Source organism: Agrilus planipennis, unplaced genomic scaffold, assembly GCF_000699045.2.
Source record: "Agrilus planipennis isolate EAB-ADULT unplaced genomic scaffold, Apla_2.0 scaffold141, whole genome shotgun sequence".
Lineage (NCBI taxonomy): Eukaryota > Metazoa > Arthropoda > Insecta > Coleoptera > Buprestidae > Agrilus > Agrilus planipennis.
The window spans coordinates 271,173-296,118 of record NW_020438903.1 but is presented as its reverse complement, the minus strand read 5'-3'; the positions used below and the strand labels follow the sequence as shown (position 1 = coordinate 296,118).

The 24,946-nt window shown below is 33.8% G+C and overlaps 1 protein-coding gene across 1 annotated transcript in view; it reads left to right on the top strand.

The window, feature by feature from the left end:
* Positions 1-24,946, top strand: part of LOC108736939 (semaphorin-1A) — a 509,066-nt gene that overhangs the window by 356,752 nt on the left and 127,368 nt on the right. Inside the window, exon 3 of the mRNA XM_025973315.1 lies at positions 11,196-11,295. Coding sequence (XP_025829100.1) covers positions 11,196-11,295 — 100 coding nt within the window. The remainder of the gene's footprint in view (positions 1-11,195; positions 11,296-24,946) is intronic.

The window sequence follows — 24,946 nt, the reverse complement described above, 5'->3', positions numbered from 1 at the left end:
CATTTCTTTTTCACTTTTACCTTCTTTTTACAAGGTGGAAGTGCATTCGGCTTCTTCCCGGTACATCTCCACAAGATCGGCTGAGCAACGTTAGTCGCCTACATACAGGCCCGTAATGAAACAAATTGTACGTTCAAATTTACAAAGACCATTTGCGAGCTCAATTGTCACTGAATTGAAAAATTGTATAACACTTTTTTGTTGTATTTTGTGTCAGGAAGCTGTGGTTTCTTTTTTAATTATTATAACTGGGACACCCTGTATATACAAGCAATATTTATGTAGTTGTTTTGTAATCAAAACAGCTCTAACAATTTCGACGAAAATTACAATAAAAGGATTTACGGGTCCGGAAAATCAATCTAGCTAGATTTCATTTCTGGGAAATATGTTTTCTTCATGTTTTCACGCACAAGGCGCTAGACTTGACTGGGCAATGTTGTTCGTGATTTAGTCACAGATATTTTTTTTTCAACAATTCAATTATTAGAGTGTCTATTTGAATCCTTCAGTGCGGTCAGACTTTTTTATAATTTATGTAGATAAGAAATTTTAGGTTACAAACTAAGAACAATAACTTTACAAAACGGTGTTTTATATCTGTCTTGAGTGGAGTTTGATGGCCTGTGTATCTATTAGAATTTCATTTTACAAAATAAGGAAAAATCGATTTTGATGAACAATATTTCAGAAACAACACATTTTTAACTAAAATTTTGGGATTATTCTAATTTACCATGTTCACATGGCTGGGAAGTATTATGAATACTTAATGTTGTTTTTATATTCTTTAATGTGACTTGTATATTTTGAGTCGCAATCCTTACTTTTCAAAGAGTAAACCACCACACTATTACGAATTTGCCGACGTTAAATGTAATGATCCTTTATTACATTCGTTCGGGACATGAAGCCGGTAATATAATCAACCAACGCAATCTTTTATCCGTTCATCTTGTAGACAATCGATTGCAACGATTTGAATTACAGATAAAATTTCACAACAACGAAAAGAAAAAAGAAGAACAGAACGCAAAGAATTGTTAGGATGAATAATTTTCATAGATTAGAAGTAGAAGTAGATGCGATGAAAAAACTTTATGACAATGTCTCTAGAGATTTTTGCGATGTTTTTGGAAACAAATAACCCTAAAATGGCTGGAGATATATAGATATATATATAGAGAGAGTGATTTTGTCGGGAACCAGGTAAGTACTCGGCAGTAACTGTGCCGGGTACCCGGTTACTGTCTTCGTCCTGGCGGGCTTTGCATTAAATAGCAACGTCCTAAAGCATCAGTCATTGAATCCCGTCCAAAAAGTCATTTAAAAAATTAACCAATGAAATTTTAATTGGTTAAAACGAACCCATAATGTTTAATAAATATTAAAAGTCTGAAAGGTGACAAAATCATACTAATGAGTTACTCTAAATCAAAGTCTGACATGCCAACAAGCGACAAATGTTGTAATAGTAATAGGTCATACTGGTTTATTCTTGTTCACAAGAAAAAGTAAACAGAGAACTTTATCGAATACCATAATTATGAAACTTTGACACTTAATAGGGGTTAACATCAAATATTAATATGAAATTTCATTGTTAACATTCAATTAATTTAGTGATTTGGTATTATTTCGTGTAAAATATGATTAGAGACCAATATGACTTTGAAATCGCCGATGTATTCTATCTGTCACCCTGTGTATTGTAAGTGAGCACAGGGATAATTATAACATAAATTTTATTATCGAAAGAAACAAAGTAGCGGCTGAAACAAATGAATAAAAGGTGCGTTGTAATACCATTGTATTGATTGCAACTGCAAGTAGAGAGAGAGAGAGAGAGAGAGAGAAGGCGAATAAAGAAGTGAGAAAGAGCGAATTGCAGCGAATACGAGCTGATACGATTTTTCAATACAATCAAAATGTATGCCCCAATACATCAAAGTCGCAATGTATCTTTCTTCGCTCCACTAGAAAGATAGTGCCACGCTTAAATAGATGTCTTACTTTGCATGTTTGCGCAATCTGTTGTAGAAAAGGAATGGCAACCAAATAACTGCTCGATCTTATTTATACGCGACCTCACAAACAACAATAACCAACCGGTGATGGACGGCATGGTTGCGTGACGGAAACAATTCTCTGTGACATTTTCGTACAAGCAACTGTACAAACTGTTTCCTTGTAGGTAAACGTTGGTCATTTTCTGGATATTCGTCAATGCTACGCGCTAAGAAAGTGCCGTTTTGTCCAATGTTATCCTTTCGATTTTAAATGTGAGTTTACCCGAAAGATATATCTTGTATATAAAATTTTTATAATTTTATAATTATATGACCCTGTCGTTTCAAATTCCATGGTTCCCATTTATGCAAATTTGTCCTTCGAGATACGCCAACTAAGATTTTTGCGGAAATAAATACAGATTTTCCATAAGTGGCGTGAAAGTTGATCAATATTGATTTGACTGATTGACTAATTCTTGACCGATTTTGATGATTTAAAAGGTCGATTTCTACGGATTCTACCACACTTAAATAGAATGTGAAATAAATTTTCCAGTAGCACTTGAAATAAAACATTTCTGATTAATACCAAAAAAAAAATATGTATTTAGTGAGAAATAAGAAAATGTATCAAAACAAGTGTGATATTCGAATTCAGTAAGCTCGAGTTAATTAGTTAAAATAAATAAAAATTAAAAATAGTCGAAATTGAAGAAAAAGCTGATACAAGAGTTTGGTATGGACTAGGAAATTCCTTTTTTGTTTTTTAATGGAATAGCCCGTTCATTACCTCTTGAGTACTTTAATTATGTAAATCAATTTGAACATTACATGTTTTGATTTTAAGGGTAAAACGCGTTTGGTTTTTGCCTAGTTATTTTATATTAGTTTTGAAGCATTTTTGCTTGCGAAGTCTAAAAAAAGAATAGATCAAAATTAAAGAAATTAAGTTTGTCACATAATGCCTAATTTCACTGAAAATTTCATATTGATTATTTTTAGATGTTTCCTTTACTAGTACTTTGAAACCTTCTTTCTAGATAGAAACATTTCATTTTTTCATCTCGAACATAAAAATAGTAATACTTAATTTTATTCACTTAAAGATTGTTCCCATAACTAATTAAAAAATACAAAAAATGCCCTTTATGACATCATAGTTAACAATCTATTGATGAGTGAAATCTACATTATTTCCCATAAACGTAACGTTGAATATATGGAATAAAATAATTAAATACAATATGAAAATCTATTGTGTGGAAATTGTATATAAACATGAATGCATATATACGTATTTGGAAAAGCATGTTTACGATTTGTAGCGCTTTTTCCGATTTTCCTAGAAATAGCTTTTACACAATTCGGTTAGTTAAAATTTTACATTGTACATTAATAGTTATGTCTGTTTTAATGAAACCAATTTTTCCTATTATTGTTTGGGCTTTTCATTATTATAGGTAGAAATATTTAAAAATCAATTACGAATACACGATGTTTGATAAGCTAATTATCTCGTCCAACTGCTAATATTTTACATATAACTGTATTATTTTCATTCATTAATGAACGTAGAATAATGCGGTTAGGTAACTACATTTTGCTGTTTATAAATTGATGGAATTTTAAATTAAAGCACTTTTATTATTTGTATATTTCTCTCATGTAATGATTAATATTGTCTACATAATATAAAAAGTAATTGTTTTCTAAAAACTGTTCTAAATTAACCGAACTCTCAAAATCTTTTAAACAAAGCGTAACTCATTTCAAAAACATTAAATTACATTTATTGGACGTGTATCACTTTATTATTTATATAAAAAGAAGACTGAAGGTATTTGTACTAATTTTCCTATGTCATGTCGCGTTTTTCAAAAGACAANGAATAAACTAAGGTAAAATTTAATTTAAAATAATTTATAATTAATGCTTGCTTGTTTATTTAAGCACTGGCAATATAATTTAAATCGAATATTTTTCAAAATTAAAATTCTTCTTCCAGTTTTTCTACTTTGAATACCAAGTCAAAAGCATTTAATCTCTTTCTTATAAACTATTCTGCAAATTTAATACGTTTACACAAAAAAAAATTAAACGGCTACATGTGACATTAGCTCTGGTTCCTTGGTTCTATTTCAGAGTCAATTTATTATTCCTGAATTCCTTTCTCTCTGCTGAAGAATATGTATTTTTTGCTCGATCTTTTCTTTATTTAATTTCAACTGTCACTGTCAGCAATCCTAATTTTGAATTGGAGCAAACCGGTTGGAATTAAAATGGGGGTTTTTACATTTTTTAAACCAAGTGTTTTATTTGATTGTGAAAAGTTAAATTATATTACCCACAAGAAGTTCCGTATGTAGTATTACTTTTGTTCAATCGAAAATAATTGCTTTTAAAATTTAAGTTTTAGACCATTTAACTAATACATACTTTTTTATCATTTTTGGTTATAAAAATTACCATATTTTCAAATTTAAGTTGATATGAAAAAGGGTAAAAATTGTTTAAAGCTAAAATTTTTAGGTATTTGCTTTGAGTTTATATGAAAAGAACATGTAAAATATATTGTTGTTTTGCTCTAATAAAAGCGATTTTGATTTGCTTGCTGTTGTACCTACAGAATCTTTTTCATTTGAATAGAAAGCCAATTCTGATTTTTTTTTTAATATCACCGCAATCATAACTGAATATCGAATAGTAGAATATCTCCGGTATGAAGTAAATACGAAGAGCCGGAATTTCGTTCGAGACAGCTGCTATTGATTTGTTATTGAAAAGAAAGTTGTTTTTTATCATTCTTCGATTTCCTTTTATTAATAAAAGGATTTGTGATTTATTCATTCGTTCGTGTACTACCTTGATATGAGAGTAAAGAATGTGTAACCTAAGAAAACAAATGGATGATATGCGCAAGTTTATTGTTTGGTTTTTCGTAAAATTTAACTTTTGAAAAAAGATTAATATCGAATAATATATAATTTTATTATCAATTATAATTGAGCTTTTTTTGACCAGATTATAAATAGTGATTTATTGGAGATTGGAGTGGGGTACTTACTGTAATGTGTCATTTACAATTAATTAGTAATTTAGAAAGATTTTACTGATATTTACAAAATTATTAACCCAGAGTGTAGAATTTTACTTTTTTGTTTTGACTACATTTTCGATCGACGGACTTTCCGCTGTTTTCTAAAAAAACTGCTGATGTTTTCACACAGCTACTACACGATAAATTTAATGGTGGTAAACAAGCTCAATTCTATTCATTTGGTAGTGTGCGTCATCGTTGATAAAATACGTGCTCTGAAAAGTTCAAGAGCTTTCCAGCGATAAGTTACATAAAACTACTCAAAGTTTCTCCAAATAAACTACTAATGTGGTTTGTCCGTAAAATCCTTTTTCCCTAAAATTATTTTTTTATGTATTGTCGGTATGCCGCTGTTTCAGGTGAGCTAACATTTCAATAATTTTTTCATTAAACTTAAACAATACAGGGTAGTGAAAAGGAGTGTGTAACACAACCCCATACTTTCAAAAGTGCACCAGTAATTGTTTCAACTGCTTTTTCCGAACGACGTTCGCAGTATTGTAGTACGCCAGTATCGGTATTTTAGATGCAGATACATATTATTTACTTGTTACTCGAACATATCTGCTAAAAGACAAAACAAAATCGCCAAACGGCAATCACAGCTACCGCGATTACTTGATATTATTTAAAATTTTCAGAAAATTGCAAATTTTAAAAAATTGTTAGTACCAGATATCAACAACCCTACGTCAGGTTATATTCATCATCTCACTCACCTGTACTTTTTCCTACCATGAGATAATTTTCGCATTTCCCTTAAACTAGAACAACCCACATCCTTAACTATTTGCGAACAGTAATCTAATCTAGGTCTACCTCTACTCATCTTAACTCCTGTTTCTACCTCTAATATGTCTTTGATTAGATCTTCATGCCTGAGAAGGTGTCCTACTGACCTACCTCGCCTATTTTTTATTGACTTCCATAGAGTCCTCTGTTCTCCTACTCTTTCTAATAGCTCTTCATTTCTAACCTTTTCTACCCACGTTATCCTCATCAGTCGCCTATAACACCACATTTCGAAGGCTTCTAACCTTTTCTTTTCCGCCGCGCCCACTGTCCATGTTTCGCACCCGTACAACGCCGCGCTCCAAACATACACCTTTAATAATCTTTTTCGAATTTCTAAATTAATCGTTCTCTACATAGAAGTGACTTCTTTTTATTGAAGGCGATTCGACCCTGCGCTATTCTATACTTTATATCCCTAGTAATTCATAAGTGAAAAAAAAATCTAATTCCATTAAAAACAATAGCTACTCCTGTTTCAATTTGTAAATAATGGTACGATAAATTTTATAGTATTTGTGCCTCTGTAATGTGTGTAAAGGATAGGTTATTCCATTCAGAAGTAAGACGTGGAAGTGCTTTCGGTTAGAAGATATTAAACATGACGCAAAATACTACAAACGTGAAATTTTCTAAAAAAAAAATCGGTTGTCTGTAAAGTCGGTTTACTGACGATAGTTGAACGTGACAACGTCATAAGAAAATACTGATGGAATGGTTTCATTTTTCAAAAGAAAATTTTAATTTTATTTATTTGATAGATATTTTGTATGTATATAGAGAAGGAGGTAAATGGAAATGTATTATTGTATAGCAGCTGTCCACGCGGACGCATCGCTCACTCAAGTAGGAGAGAGACAGATGTCGAACGCTGCCGAACGCGGAGGCCGATTGTGCCTCTTTGTCGCTCGTTCCGCGCTCTCGCTTGCACTTCAAGCCTTAAATGGAACGCCTCAGAGCGAGGTAACGCCGCATGAGTCACGTTTTTTCGTGCGTGCATTTTATTTACATGTCCGAACCATTTCAACTGGTCAGAACGTTACTACAAGTTGAATTTAAGTTTTCCACATTGATTTTGAGAGGTTATAAACTCTCGTGACCGCCAGCTTTGAAATTAGATTGGTTACCGGCATGGGTTGAACAATTGCAGTAGGTAATCAAAAAATGTTGAAAATCTAAGCCGTAGACGTAAACGCAGACGGTTAAAACGCCAGCACCTTTTGTAAATAATGACTCGCCATTTGGAGTCAAATCCAACTGACACGCGCTGGAATGAAACTTGTGGAGTGATTAATTGCTGCAATAGTAAAGAGGACATGTATATTCTCGACAGTCACTTCAATCATCCTGACAAATTGGTGCGACACAACTTCTTTTACACTCCTTCGCCTTGCCGTCGAGCTACCGCACTGTTTCTAATTTAATGGTTGCTTCTGTCCTTACATATATTATTCATTGTTAATAAGCCGACTTCTTTTGGATCCGAGGAAAAACGATAGCATTTTTCATCCTAGACGTAAGTGAATTTAAATTTTTCGTCGTTTCCTCTAGAAATTGGTTTTATATTCAAATAGCGTATTTTAATGTTAATATTAATAAAAATACTAACTAAGAAAACACTAACAAAAACAAATAACAATTTATATACAAAAACACGAAATATAAACAAATAACAAATAGCAAAAAGACACAAGGAGAATGAAACATACATACGAGAACAAAGTGACAAAAAGAACCTGATAATACAACAGTAACAATAATAAAGACAACAAAATAAAAACAATGCAGACAATAGCAGAAACAACTTGCAAGCGGTAGTAGAAAGTGTAGACTGTAAACTGTGTATAGATATGAAACTTTTTTTTTAAACTTTTGGGTGTTTCATTCCCATCAGCCACTAATGCTGGTAGGCGGGCAGTCCCTCCGGACTATACCGGAACGTAGGGCGGAAGGCCCTCTTCAGCCTGCTTTCAGTAATCGTGGGAATGGGTGGGTGGTGGTTCGGGTGAGAAAGATGAGACGGACGAAATGAAGACAGAAGTGAATGAAAGATTATCTGTGGAATATTACTGCCTTAGCATTTGCCTAAGTGATCCAAGGAAACACAGAAAAACTTGGACCAAGGCAGACGGACCCGGAATCGAACCGGCGTCCTCCCGANCTCTTCATTTCTAACCTTTTCTACCCACGTTATCCTCATCAGTCGCCTATAACACCACATTTCGAAGGCTTCTAACCTTTTCTTTTCCGCCGCGCCCACTGTCCATGTTTCGCACCCGTACAACGCCGCGCTCCAAACATACACCTTTAATAATCTTTTTCGAATTTCTAAATTAATCGTTCTCTACATAGAAGTGACTTCTTTTTATTGAAGGCGATTCGACCCTGCGCTATTCTATACTTTATATCCCTAGTAATTCATAAGTGAAAAAAAAATCTAATTCCATTAAAAACAATAGCTACTCCTGTTTCAATTTGTAAATAATGGTACGATAAATTTTATAGTATTTGTGCCTCTGTAATGTGTGTAAAGGATAGGTTATTCCATTCAGAAGTAAGACGTGGAAGTGCTTTCGGTTAGAAGATATTAAACATGACGCAAAATACTACAAACGTGAAATTTTCTAAAAAAAAAATCGGTTGTCTGTAAAGTCGGTTTACTGACGAAACGGCTACATGTGACATTAGCTCTGGTTCCTTGGGAAAATTTTAATTTTATTTATTTGATAGATATTTTGTATGTATATAGAGAAGGAGGTAAATGGAAATGTATTATTGTATAGCAGCTGTCCACGCGGACGCATCGCTCACTCAAGTAGGAGAGAGACAGATGTCGAACGCTGCCGAACGCGGAGGCCGATTGTGCCTCTTTGTCGCTCGTTCCGCGCTCTCGCTTGCACTTCAAGCCTTAAATGGAACGCCTCAGAGCGAGGTAACGCCGCATGAGTCACGTTTTTTCGTGCGTGCATTTTATTTACATGTCCGAACCATTTCAACTGGTCAGAACGTTACTACAAGTTGAATTTAAGTTTTCCACATTGATTTTGAGAGGTTATAAACTCTCGTGACCGCCAGCTTTGAAATTAGATTGGTTACCGGCATGGGTTGAACAATTGCAGTAGGTAATCAAAAAATGTTGAAAATCTAAGCCGTAGACGTAAACGCAGACGGTTAAAACGCCAGCACCTTTTGTAAATAATGACTCGCCATTTGGAGTCAAATCCAACTGACACGCGCTGGAATGAAACTTGTGGAGTGATTAATTGCTGCAATAGTAAAGAGGACATGTATATTCTCGACAGTCACTTCAATCATCCTGACAAATTGGTGCGACACAACTTCTTTTACACTCCTTCGCCTTGCCGTCGAGCTACCGCACTGTTTCTAATTTAATGGTTGCTTCTGTCCTTACATATATTATTCATTGTTAATAAGCCGACTTCTTTTGGATCCGAGGAAAAACGATAGCATTTTTCATCCTAGACGTAAGTGAATTTAAATTTTTCGTCGTTTCCTCTAGAAATTGGTTTTATATTCAAATAGCGTATTTTAATGTTAATATTAATAAAAATACTAACTAAGAAAACACTAACAAAAACAAATAACAATTTATATACAAAAACACGAAATATAAACAAATAACAAATAGCAAAAAGACACAAGGAGAATGAAACATACATACGAGAACAAAGTGACAAAAAGAACCTGATAATACAACAGTAACAATAATAAAGACAACAAAATAAAAACAATGCAGACAATAGCAGAAACAACTTGCAAGCGGTAGTAGAAAGTGTAGACTGTAAACTGTGTATAGATATGAAACTTTTTTTTTAAACTTTTGGGTGTTTCATTCCCATCAGCCACTAATGCTGGTAGGCGGGCAGTCCCTCCGGACTATACCGGAACGTAGGGCGGAAGGCCCTCTTCAGCCTGCTTTCAGGAATCGTGGGAATGGGTGGGTGGTGGTTCGGGTGAGAAAGATGAGACGGACGAAATGAAGACAGAAGTGAATGAAAGATTATCTGTGGAATATTACTGCCTTAGCATTTGCCTAAGTGATCCAAGGAAACACAGAAAAACTTGGACCAAGGCAGACGGACCCGGAATCGAACCGGCGTCCTCCCGAATGCTAAGCAATGGTCTAGACCTGTAGGCCATGCCGCTCGGTGTATAGATATGAATTTTTCGGAGTATTTATAGGACATATATAAGTTGTTGGTGATAGAATGTTCTAGAAGGAAAAGTAGTGAGAGTGAGGGTGAGGATACTGGTTTATAGAAATACGTAGAATTAAACAGTATAGAATTCATGAGAAAGCAATTAAGGGTAAAACCAGATATTAGTATGAGAATACATGTAGGTGTGGTTGAGGTTGGATTTCTAGGTAAAAGTGATTGAGAGAACAAGTAGAGTTTATATTGAAAGGAAACCAAGGTATGACAAGATATGTAGTTGAAAAGAATTAAAATAATATTTGAAGTGATACAAAAATAAACTTGAAAGAATATTGAATAATGCTTAAGAAATAGTATTAAATATTTACAAAAAATATACATTTTTGTAGGTAGGTGCAAGACATTGGTAGTTTCTATATAGAAGCCATTCAAACCATTATTTTAAACTAGTCCTTTCCCCTCACTTCGTCCGCGTGGAGCTCGATTATATTGCAAACCCCCCTTTTAGACCTTTAAGGTTGATATTTTAAAAACTTGTATTACTTAGATGATACAGTTATAGCCTTTTTTCAAATTTTCTAGCTTCCTGACTTAGCGGTTTGGGATGTGTTTTGTTCGATACTTTGATGTCCTTGTGCGTTGAAAACAACAATGAATCAGTTTATTTTATTTCGACGCATCGATATTATTCAATTATTGAATATTTATCCTTTATGTGTAACGAATAAGATACTAAGAGGCAACGACTCCAATCGACCGTCGGGTCTGTCGCTCGGCGATTTCATTTTTTATGAGTTAGAACCCACATAAATGACCCAAGTAGGTACTATTTTCAATCCAAGAAAGTAAGTGGTAGATTTGAAATATCGAACGTGATTTTCTAAACGACTTTGATTCCAATATATACAAATACATGAAAGCTGTAAAATATTGTAAATAATAAATAAAACTGACGCGCCTAAAGATGTTCCACATCAAAAAAAATGATTGACAAAGTAAGTGTTGTGTAAACCGTAACATAACCATTTCTCTACTCAAATAAAAAACCTCGGAGAAAATCTTTCTCGTGGTTTACACTGACGATATTCCTCACACGTTATTCTTGTGTTTTTATAGGGGCAGAGGATGACGTCCATCATTTTTACGGAGATGACACACACACCGACTATTTCCGGCTGTTGCTGCGCGATGGAGAATCCCTGCTGGTGGGTGGAAGGTGAGTTGGCATTTTATTGGTAAATCCTCGACTTTTCTTTGTAGTAATGTATAAAAACAGCCGCGCGGCTTTCGGCCAATGCCGGATATTGTTTCGCTCGTAATCTTAGAAATTGCCCTTTGATCTTCGCTAATATTACTTCCACGCTACTTGTTTTTTGGATCGGTCGCTCTATTCCCGTTGTTGCAGTTTTCACGTTTACATCACATACGTGAATAAATTTTCATTGTCTTTAGGGAAAACCTATTCAATCGCGAAATTCTCTTCGTAATACTTACGTACTTACTTTGTTTTATTTTCCCCCTTTTGGCCCTTCTGTTTAATAAGGGATGGTACAGGAATGTGTTTTGTTCTTACATTACGTATTTAGGAAAAGTGTTGTGTGGGTGGATTCACTTTTTGTGAATTTCCACTGGCCCAACCGTAAATTAAAATTTAGTTTAATTATTATTAAGTAAAATAAATGAAGCATGAATTTAATCGTCTAATTCAAAGTCAGTGCAGCTTACTGCACCAATATTGGGTACTGGTGAATAGCTTTTTGTCACCGGTACCTACATCGGTTTTTTAATATATTGGTTTTTACTACTTTGGTTATCATAGAATAAGTTTATTGAAGTGAAACCTCTTTACGCACGGTAGGGTAAGTTCGTTTCATGCGAGTTGCTATGTAACGAAATCATGCAACGGATGTCCCCCCTCTACTCGGCCACCTAGTCGAGTTCGTAGAGGGGATCGCTTGAGCCGTAAGCGCGCTTCATTGCAACGTTCTTTGCAGGCAACTCCGGCATGTGTAGTGTAAAATTTAAATTCATAGTGTACAAATAATACCATTAAACCAATTCCTTAACCCCTATACCAGTATGTTTGTGTATTTGAAGACGTTTCACTTCAGTAGCGTGTTGTATAATTACATGTTTAATTGTTTTTTTTTGTAAAACTATGGTGAATCTCGCCGTGGGTTAGCCACCCCTGGGCTAGAGGTGCGCTGGCTCCTTTTTAATTTATATGTCTGTTAGCCAATTGTGTCAATAGATTCACTTCTTTGATCCACTGACCAGATTTTCGTCATTCAACAAAAGTTTGTGTTCGGCGTGCAATCTTCGGTTCTGTTATTTAGGGTCTCTTTGTATTTATTTGAATTAAGGATGTTTGGGAGGTACAATCGGAGACAAGACTACATAAAATTGGAAATTCGTGATTAATTAGGTTTTGCAGCATATCATGAGGTAAATAAATATTATCTACACCAAAAAAAAAGTATATACGGTTTGAGAGAAAATTTGGAATTTGACCAAAAACTGAATAAAATAAGAAATACCGAATAATATGGAAAATTTTTAACTGACTTTTGGCAGTGAATATGCCTTGATTTCAACTTCGAAACAAAAAAATATTTAGTTTCAATCTTTATTAATAATGAGCGTAAAACTTTTTAATATGTTTAAATAATAATTAAAACTTTAAAATTGCATTTATTTCAGACAATTATAAATATTATCATTATATTATCAAGTAAAAACGAGATTTTCAGCTAATTTTTCATTTTTTCCTCGATAACCATTTAGTGAATTTAAATAACCTTACGCTAAAGTGATTCTCCATAGTTCAAGTTACTTATTATAAAAGTTTGAAATTTCTGGTAGCTTTTTTCTGTTAATAAAAATAAATTTAATCTGTTCGGTTAACGAATCTCCATAAAATGACGTGTAAAATTACAATTTTTTAAAATTTCAATAACTTTTTAACGGTTTAGTGAATGAGGAACGTTCTTCCAAATTTTTATTTGTCTCATTTTGACATACCTCCCAAACATCCTTAAACTAAATTTCAATTAATCATGAAAGAGATGATGCTCTCTTTCCTCTCTCTATTTAGTATATCATTTGATGTGAGATGTAATAGGAAACAAATCAGTTATTTGACTTGCCCATTTATCTATATATATCACCCTCTGTAGATTTACATTTTGTGCTTAAATTGTTTTAAATGACAAAAAAGGATTTTATAAAAAAGAGAAAAAAGGAAGAGGAAGTAGTAGGTCGACATTAATGGGTGAAGGTAAAGCGAGCGCGTATTGTTAATTTTGATAAAGGGCATACGCCTCGTACGTTATATGGAGTGTTTTGTGTTTTGTAAATACGCCCATTTGTTATTGTTTCGAATAGTACATTCAGAGGTGCAGCTGTCGTTTTTCTAAAATTGGCACGCAATTAACCAGCGAATTTTCACATAATGGTCGTTCGAAATAAATGACATCGCTAATGCCTCTCGTACTAGTTCGAAGTAGGTACATTGTTGCATGTCATGTGAAATATTAATCAAGCAATCGATGTATGTATGTACGTACATCAAGAGTACTTTTACAATAACGGGAACGGATTTTTTTTATTAATTCTATGTTTTTTTAATTGCAATTATTACAAGTTTTGTAATCAAAAGCGTATTGTAGGTATTAAAACTCCTGTAAAATCAATAGTAATAATTTTTGATGTCTGCTACTCTTATTATCTACAATTAATATACTTTTTCATTTCTATTGCTACTGCTTTTACAGTTAATATACACACCGGACCAGTAGAACCTCTTTAAGTCGAATCTCGATAAGTCGAAAACCTCCAAAACTCGAAAAAAATGTTTTGTTCCCTTTCCTTCAAGCTCCAAAACCTTCATTACTCGAAACCTCAACCCTCTATTAGTCGAAATAGTCAGTGAGTCCCTGCAAGCTATTTTGGTACATATTTTCCCTCTATAACTCGAAAAATTAAATTGTACCTCCATATCTCGAACATAACAATGTTTTATATATTTTACAACCTTTACAACTCGATAATTTGAAACTTATTACGTCTATAGTTCGAAGAAAACTAAGGATTTGCCGACAATGTAAGTGTACCATTGTTTCTTAGAAAACAATTTAGGAGTATAGAATAAGTAGTATTACCATTTAAGGAATTTATTCAAGTCAAAATCCTCCATAAGTCGAAAACTCTATAACTCCAATTTTTTGGCGTCTCCCTTGATGTTCGAGTTATAGAGGTTCCACTGTATTTATTAAATAAATTATAATTGCTTGTACTTGCTTATTCTTCCTTTTTCTCTGATAGAGTTACTCGGAACTGCCGCGTACCGAGCGTCATTATTCGATACACGGATCCTTAAAAATATTGCCCGATCCGCTGGTACCATGAAATTGTAGGGTGTTATTTAGTAAGAAATGGCCCTGCTGATTTTGAAAGAGTTTGGCGACCGACGGGAGAAGATTACATGCAATTTTTTCTAGGTGGTATCTATGGTAATTACTATGAAGCTTTACATGTTCTTATTGACAAAGAAAATTTGTTGCTTTCTTGTAACATAAAAACGTTTTATAACCACCTACTTCCGCTTAATACTATTTTCTAAAGCACTATATGTAGAGCGTGCTAATTCCTTAATTTTTTTTATTTTGTACTGATTTCATAACCATTTTATTGGTTAATCTACAAGGAGAACTGAATTAAAATTAATGAAAAATAAAGTTTTGAAACGGTAGAGGATACTTATGGTTAAATAATTTAATAGTAAATTTATATCAACACAGCGACTACTTTGCAGAATTGCAGTTTGGTCGGAGATTTATCAAAACCGCATATAGCGAGGCGTGCTGTTGAGAACTAATAAGTTGGAAATCGCTATCCACATATGGTATAGTTCTAGTAAATTACTGATCAAGAACTTAATGAATAAATTGAAATAGTGTATGCAGGTAATGATTGAAACAGTGTAACAGTCTTGCCAATCTCGTAAAAAGTACGCAAATAAAATTGGTTTTCAGAAGCTACGACGGTCGTTATGAATGTTTTCGTCGTTGAAACGTGTAGGTATTTCTGGAAGTAGATCTTATCTATCTAGTATTGTCTAAGTGCCGTAATTGACATCCGTCTTGCATAGCAGATGGCTCATGCAGTGCTCCTCGTAAGTAATCCACTTTGAAGGATCAATTTCAAAGCACTTTAGCACAAAAAGTTCTTATTCCTTCTCAGCGTAACTCAAGCGCAAGCGATTATTTAACGGGTTTACGTAGATCTCTCTCTCCCTTGAGATTTCAGAAAATGGCATCACTGTGAGTGCATTTTGTCGTAAACAAGTTTATTTAACAATGGTCCGTTTTACGAACAACGACTTCTTTCTTGGACAGATATCTGCATCTTTGGAAACTTTCTATCATCCTAACTAATATTATCAATTAAAAGCGAATGTGTTTGTACGTGTGCTTGTTTGTTACCATTTCACGCTTTAACTACTTAACCGATCGTCATAAAATTTTGTACACACATTGTCAAGGGTACAGGAAAGGACATAGGGTATTCTTTATCTAGAAAGCAAAAACTCTTTTCCCGCAGAATACAAGAATTAGTTTTATGTAGTCGTCGATGATCTCTGACATGTATTTAGTACATCAACACGAGCGAAGACGCTGGTAAAACCTAACATGAAATTTTACACATATTGTTAGGGATTGCAGAAAAGAACATGGGGTACGTTTTATCCAGATGAAAAATACTGTTCCCGAGGGCTAAAGAAATAAATTTTATGTGAGCTTTGACATTTATTTATGATATCAACTGTAGCGAAACCGCAGGTAAAACCTATCATGGAAGTTTGTACACATATTGTCAGGGGTTGCAGGAGAGGACATAGGGTAGCTTTTATCCAGAAGAAAAATAATGTTCCAGAGAGATAGAGAAATCAGTTTTATGTGAGCTTTACACTTATTTAGGACATCAACGGGAGCGAAGCCCCTGGTAAAACCTAGTAATGTGTAATTATTAAACATTGTTCGTTTTGAATCCTTGCAAAATTCTGTGACATTTAAGTTTTGTTTTTTAATGTATATGTGAATGTACTGGACTTGTAAATGTGACTAAAATTATTTATCTATCAAATACCGAAAACGACACTTTTGACAAGTGTAATGGTGAACGTGATTAATTAATATTATCTAGTGTAGGACAATAGTTTCGAAATATCAACGTGATCGTTTTGCCCGAGTTAAAGTGAACGCATAGATTATATTCCAAGTTAGAAGCAGAAAGCAGAAATAGTGCTGTAAACGTCACAATAAATTTATTGCTGTAATTTTTCATGGTTTCCACACACAAGACCGGGGGAGCTATTTATATGAAATATTCTCACGGAACTAAAAACAATCTAACGGACGCCATCTCGTACCGGGACTCGCGTGATAATTCGTAATTCGCTCCTGTTTATCGGACGTATTAAGGAAAGCAAGAAAGTACTCTTGTGTTGGAGCTTCGGTCCGGGAAATATTTCGAGCGCGATTCGCGACAAAAACGCTAAATATTCATAACAATTTGCACATGTTCGTTGCTCTTATCCGGAAGAATGAGAGATCCATTTTGCTGTGTATCACGGCACGTCACGTTGGTACGTACATATACGGTAGTAACTATAGTAGCCATGCACAAGCACAAGGTACATACCCGACCCAAATAGAACCAAGTCGCAATTAAATTTCTACTTGAAAATATTAACTCGACTTGCACGTCACTCTATTTATAAAGGTGAATTATTATTAGCAGCAATTTTAATTGCACAATCACGCGAAGAAAATTAAAACGTCCAGTCCCGTGGAAAACTGCAGTGGAATTTAGAAAAAATGCCGTAATTAAAATTGAGCTCATTCCTTTGTGTTCGTTCGCTTTGCTGTAGTTAAATGTTCTTCTCTGATCGGGAATACACAATATAAATGGATAAATCGAAAATTGTACTGCGTAAAAATAGGTGAAAAATACAGAATTGTCTACATCGTGTGAAAAATCATAGAGAAATTACCATGATCGTCACTATAAAGTGGGTGCAAGAAACAGGTACCTACTGACAAAATTCGATATTAGTCCAAGATTATGAGATTGCTCAGTATAGGAAAGAGTGGGGGTGCGTGTCCAAACAGTCTTAGGACTGACGACCTTATGATGATGATGATGTTGAGACCTTTTCTTGGAAAGAGAAATCTCGAAATTGTAAAGAACTGTAAATAGATTATAAATTTAGAAAGTGCAGGAACAATTTTTAGGGGACTATTTTTTAACAGCATGCCGAGGGTGGTCGGTCATGTCATAAATTATAAGTTGTAGTTTTTTTAGAAATCGCACCGTACCGTCACGAAGTGACCCTGACTAAGTAACCGAGGGTGAGGGGTGGCGACGGTACTGGATACATTTTAACTTAAGTTTTTCGGAGAGACTAAAATTGAACTCCAATAAGGACAGTTGACTTGTAACAAAAAAAAAGAAAAAACTTTGTACTTGCACAAAAAATAAAAATTAATTCGAACTACAATCTGTATTTTAATACAGCGTTTTAACAATTGGTTAAGACGCAACAATGATATTTAAATTATTTATTCTTTTGCAGTTAGGCATATTTGTGTTTAATTTGTATCCTTTCTGCGAATTTTATTGCATCCATGTTTTATCAGAAAATAGCAGACGTCTTAGATACATTTTCTTCGTGTGTTTAAAAAGTCGCTATTATCACGCAAAGGCATATTTTGAATGGATCGATTAAAAGGGCGGCAGTGACGAGCTGCAGCCTCGACGAGCAAACTTGGAAAAACATTTTCTTTAGCGTTTAGTTTGCCACAAATAATAACCAAGCACAATAATGAGTGAAATGTGGAATAAATGCTCACGAAAAGGTACAAAATAGCGCCGATTTTATGCCTGTCATGTTTATTGACGTTTCTATAAACAAAGTAGCATTTATGTAAATGACAAGGTAATCGGGAATTTCTTGATAAGAACGAATTTCAAGTTAACCGATAATTCAATCAGAATAAAATTAGTATTTTATGTTTATTGGTTACAATGAAAGAGAGAAGGTTACATAATTATTATAATTCTAGGGAATTCTTACTTGAAATAACGGACGTCTACAAATGTCTAATTAAGTCAATAACGTAATTATCCGTTGCGACAGACATACATACGAAAATAAAAAGATTTGATTTATTAAAACCTTGGTTATGGATTTTCTGGAAAAACTCCTTGAAGAGACAAAATTCAAACGTGCAAGTAAGAGCTTGTAAAACAACGGATAAGTCGCCTTCTTCGTGCTGCGTCCAACTCGCCGCGAATAAACATCGGCTGGTATTTTAAAATTATATTTAAACATTGTAAAGCTCTTCGAACAAGCCTTGGTGTGGATCTGGATTCTGTGTTGCATCACTCGTGCATCCCTTAAGGTCCACGCGAATAATTTCCCAGTACACCAACTGCTACTGCAGATATACAGTATGTGGTATTTATAAAAAGAAGCCTTATACCTTTTGCTTCCAAAAATTGAAGCAATTCCTTCAAGGTATATCCATAAAAAAAGCGAAGGAAAAGGTTTTGCTTCTAGGGTTTACTTTAAAGTAAAAGGTTTTACATCATTTGTATTTGTAAAAAAATCTGCTCAAAAACTAAAGGATCTACTTCTAAAAAAAGGAATCTAGGTTCACAACAACTTTTTCAACGTTTCAGTAGCTGCCGAGATATCACACAGCTTGTAACGTAAAAATTTATATATTTGTAGGACTGTTGTTGTGTTAAAATCTATCTAAAAGGACTTATAAGTAATCTTTAGTAGCATGGTCTTAGTGTTGTACTTGTTATGGCTGATATGATGCATTTACATACAAGAAAATACTGCAAACCAAAACGTACACCACGAGAATCAGATTTTAAATCGTTATTTAGATTTGAGGAGAATGTCGTGTGGTTGACGGACCGCTTTCTTGGTGCGTATTCCGAAACACCTGGAGCAGCCCTGTCACCTGTGCAGGAAATGAAAATATTTCTCGGTTATTGTGCGAACCATTTTAAATATGCTAACTTTCAACACTGCACAAGTAAATCAGGAATGTATTAAACAAATAATATAAACAGCTGTCACGGAACACACACACGTTGATTGCACAATGCAAGTTCAATTAGTTTGTCGAAATCAATAGGGACTAATCTGCACCTATTACTTTGAATACGAATTGTAGCAAAAGTTTTTACTTCTACCTTTTACTTAAAAATAAATGCTTTATTTTTATAAATACGGCCCAATACCTGGTACTGAATAAAAATATCTATTTACATATATAACCTAACCTATCCTAAATATCTGATTTATTACGTATCGAGTCATATCAGAACCAATTAGATCAGACGAATATTTTTCAAATTCTTTTTAGAATTTACTAATTTTCAGTCTTTTTGGAAGAACATTCCTTGGACAGGAGTAGGGCAACATTTGTTTCGTTCTTGTTGTTCTTGTTCATAAGGATACTGCAGAAAAAACAATAAGAACAAAGTGTTTTGTTTACAGGAATGTAAGCCTAAAAGTAATTTTCCACAATTTCCACTGTTTAACCTTACGACGTCCTTCCACCTCAATCTAGCCCCGATATAGACGGTCCCATGTATGGTATATTCTACCGTTTATTTATTTTTATTTGATTATTCTACTCCATTTCTTACGCTCACTCAACTAGAAACAATTTTTATTGTATAAGGTTGCCAAACACATTAGGGATATTTGACATAACTTCTATTTAAACGTATTGAAATTTTTTGTAGTTTTTAAAGATAACAGGACTTAGATATTAAAACGAACTTATCGTCCACGACCATCATTGACTATTTTGCGATGGAATCTTAAAAACCAAGGCTTTATGTTCGTTCCTCAATGATATGAAGTTTAACCGTTTTTCGTCATTTTCGTAATAACTACTCAACGAAATTGAACTTTTCATCACTGCTCAAATTAAAAGTTTTTAAATTGTCTACAACTTTTATCAATATTTTTTTTTCAATACAACCATTATGTTGAGTTATACGTAGAACAAAAAATTTAAATTATTTTCATCCTTGCTATTACGGAATTATTGATAGTAAGATAGTTGATTTGTACAATTTTACGCTTTACTAATTCGACATGAAATGCCTATCGCAAATGTAATGGCGTTTTATGTTTTTGCTTCGTTAAACAGTTTAATTAAACAAATTACCCTTTTAATTAAGCAAGAGACAGTTTAATTTGAAATTTGACTGATCAATTTTGCAGTTCCAATTGTAATTACGAATGGACATTAAAATAAACATTTTTATTATCTTTCACTAACCTTTATACCACCTATATTAAAATAGAAACTAAAATAAAAACCACCTGCATATGCTGAAAATATTGTTCATAATCAGTGTACCTATACTAATTTTAAAAAAAGAATGTATTTTCTTCAACAGTTCACATTCCAATTACATTATAAAACTTACTGCAAGAATAATGATTACTAATTCTCGAATATCTTGACATAACAATCATAAATACTCTATACCAGAGGCTAACGGAAATGCGAAAAGTAGATGGTTACATAAATATTACAATACGTGTTTCATACGTTACATACATACAGATTCTATTATACCTAATTGTGTATAATTGCTATTTTGCTAGTCTGTGATGACAGAATGTCGATACAGAAGTTTGGATCTAAACTTTATGAAAACCTCAAAACTAAATAGTTAATAATTTACATTGACAGTTCAATAAATAATGTCATGAACACTGAATATGGTACATAATGCACTTGCAACACCAACCCATTTATCTTTTGTTTTCTTTTGGTTTATGTGCTTTTTTTGTGTCGAGAAATGACAAGAAAAATTAGAAATGGCGAGTCTGTTAGTACCTATTAGAAGTTGAGTGATATACCGATGATGCTTGCAGTCCTTTTGCATAAGTATTTACAATTAGTATTATCTGACGTCAGTAATTAATATACAGGGACATGTTATGAAAACAGTTGAATACCGCAAATCCTTAAGGTAGCATATAGCGATTGCGCAGGGTGGAATTCCATTAGGCCCACATTGCTGCATGAAAATTATGTTTATTCACCAAAAGCTTTAACTTTTTAAATGAATTCGAAATTTGGAATAAAAACAGGCAGATTAAAATTGAAATTGCAATCAAACTAAACGACGTTTTCATATTTTTATATACCTAACTACCCTCCTAAGACTGGTTGGACACGCACCTCCACTCATTCCTATCCTGAGATAAACTTCGCATTTCCTAAACCTAGAACAACCCACATCCTTAACTATTTGCGAACAGTAATCTAACCTAGGTCTGTTATATACTGTTTTGTAACACCACTTTTACTTTATTTAACGTTATATCTAACTCGTCCTTGCTAGATGCTAATACTGCTTTATCATCTGCAAATCTAAGCATACTTATCTTTTGCCCCTGTATATCTATCCCTACAGTTTTACTGTCTTTAATTGTGCTGATCGCGTCTTCGATGTATAGATTAAAAAGTAGCGGTGACAGTGTGCATCCTTGTCTGACTGCCTTCCTAATATTTACTTCTCTACGTTGCAGCCCTAGCTCTATAACTGCCTGTTGCTCTTTATACAAACTAAGTATCACTCTTCCACCTTTGTAACTCATCCCTCCTATATTTTTAAGTATATTTAACATCTTGTCCCATTTAACATTGTCAAAAGCTTTTTCTAAATCTACAAATCCTATGTACACACTTTCCTTTTTGTATTGTTACCCGTAAAGCTAGAATGGCCTCCCGCGTTCCTCTATTTCTTCTAAACCCAAATTGATCTTCCCTTAATAGTTCTTCCATCCTCCTCTGTAGAATTCTAGTTAAGATTTAATAGTTGTTATTAGATATTATTTAGTTATCATTACATTATTAATTTTCTACAAAAAATGCAATTATCAGTTATTAAGAACATTTAAAAACGATAATTAGGATGAGGTCCGCAAATGCCCCAGGTTCGCAATCGTCCTGACACCGGTAATTCCTCGTTTTTGACGTAATTTCCTATAACCCTGTATATTATTTGTTTTGAAAGCAAATTGATCAAATTTCGATGTTAGATTTTAATAATCTCAGCGGAGAGCTTAATCTAGGACAAGTTTCGCAACCCCGAAAGTTTGCCGGAATTATCGTAAAAAATAATGGACCTTTTTATATAGCACATTATATTACCTTCTCTTAGCGTAATCTTTTTAGTGCCACACTTAATGGACGAACGGTTTCTAAGCCACGTTATACGCGAGATATAAGCCGCTAACTCGCGAAAAACTCTTAGTCCTGCCCTCCAACTCGTAACAAAATACATAAATATAACGGATATATCGCTATAAGATGTGTAACGGCTAAGATTTCGTTGGAACGACGGGCCGTCGTCGTACATTTGAAATTGAAGGAGGTGTTAAGTGTTAAAAAAAATGATAGAATTGCCTTCCGCATATAAAATACATTGAAGTTATTGCGAAATTGCCATTCGTGTTATTAATCAAACGAAACCTTTTAACGAGCCACAATAAAAAAAATACTTAGTTTTATCTAATTTAATACCATTATTCTTCCATACGGATGCAAAAAAGCGTTCAGGGTGAAATTTTACAGCTATGGAAAAATGTTCACCGAACATTATACATTTCTTTGTTGGTATTTTTTCCGTTTTGTGTCGCACGAGCGGAATTGCATAATTTAGTGAATGTGTAGAACGAGAATATATTTTTTTTAACCATTTTTACCTAAATTAACCCAATTCTCAAAACCTTTTGAACGTAAAGCGTAAAACCCCTCAAAGGCTTTAAATTGCATTAATTGGACTTATACTACTTTATTATTTGTATGAAAAGTTGCCTGAAGGTATTTCTACAAATACTCTCCTGCACTATATTTTTCAAAAGGTCATGCGGCCTTCGTCTTACTGATTTTATTTCAGGGGTATCATTAACGGCAATGACAGAAAAACAAACCTCAGAGCTTTTTGTTGATAAATCGAATGACTAGCATGATAACATATCGGTTTTAACTATAGCAGAGTGATAATACCACATAGAACTAGATATGAATGATTCTCAAACCTTTATCATTTCTTGCTTATGATTTTTAGGGTTCTGTACCTCAAAATGAAAAAGGGGAACTTTTTTAAAACCACTTCATTGCTCGTCTCTCTTTTTCTCAGGAACGCGTGGAGGTATCAAATTAATATCAAATACTCAGATTTCCAAACCCTTGGATCTTTGAAAACTAAATTTGTAGGTACATCATAAAAAAATACTTTAATTATACGTCTTGGGGACTGATTTTTGGGGTGTGTGTGTGTGTGTGTGTGTGTGTAATATCGACTTCGTTGAGGTGCCGATCGAACCGTATTAACGGAAATATAATCTGAAAAGAATTACATAACATTTGGTCGAATCGTGTTTTTGTTCGAACAAAAAGGAATTCCACGGTTTCCAGATTGTAGTTGGTAGAAGTTCTCCCTTCTCCTTAAAGTAAAAAAGAGAAAATCTGATTGACAACCCCACCTTCTATATGGTCAATACTGTTTATAATTTATATTCTATTTTTCACCTCCATCTCGCCCTCTTTAATTTTTCCACCCCGCCTGAAAACTTTTATTTAGCATTCTACAGGATCGTCACTATCCTTCTCCCTCGACTGATGTTCAGCTCATAAATACACAATTTCTATTTAAAGACTGTTCGATATATTACAGTCATCTCCACGTAATCTAAGTCTTTTCCTCCCCATCTGATTTAAAATTTTGAATAGTTGCATAATTTTCGATACTGTTAACTTAAAGCCCCTTAATAGTTTTTTTGTAAACGAACCCACAAAAGAAACAAAAATTAGAATCCTAATTAAAAATCCAGTCTTAATACATGCTTAGCGAAGCCCCACATCTGAAGGGAAGGTAGTTTCAGGGGTCGTCAAAATCGATATATTTTATAGAAAAGGTTTTTTGGAAAGAAAATTTTTTTAATCAGTTTTTTTGAAGAAAACAATTTTTTTAAGAGAAAAAGAAAGTGCAAATTTATTGAAGGGTTCTCATTGTCCCGAAAAACGAAATGAAAAATGTCAACCCGTTTTTTAATAATTTATCTCAAGCGCTGGAAAGGGGCGACGCTAATATCAAATTTGTACCTGGGTTGGAAAAAATCGTAGATCCGGACCTGGCTTAGCGATAGAACATTGGTAAGGATAAAAATTAAGGTGAAGTGTGTGATTTTTGCGTTTTAAAGATAGGTTCCCAATTTTTTTGACTTTTTAATTCCATCTATTATTGAAATATCGTAAATATTTATGTATACGTATCGTATTTTCATCGAGGTAATAGAATATTCTAGGTACAAAATAAATTATTTAATTTATTATTATTATGAGTACTGTTAGTATATAAAATATACACCAAGACATGGAGTTGATTTGCAGCCAATAATTTTGCTTTTTGATGTTTTAGCTATCGAAAAACATTATTCTTAGTGACTACCTGTCTGCGCTTTAATGTTATGATGATATTGGAGTGGAGTCGTGTTCATTTGAATGGGTACGCGGCAATTACGAAGCTTCGACCTAGGTGATCCTCTTACTCGGTCATTTTCTCAATGAACTGTAGTAGTAAAGCGGTAATTGTAACCAATTATTTCCGACAATCCCAGCTTTTGCGTCGGTCGGCCGTTGCCGTTGACGCGGAACTAACTTTAATGGGGGGTCGGTCGTCTGTCGAGATCTAAGTTTACGAAATAGAGGTAGTTATGAGAGGGTAGCGGTAGCAATTAGGACAACTCG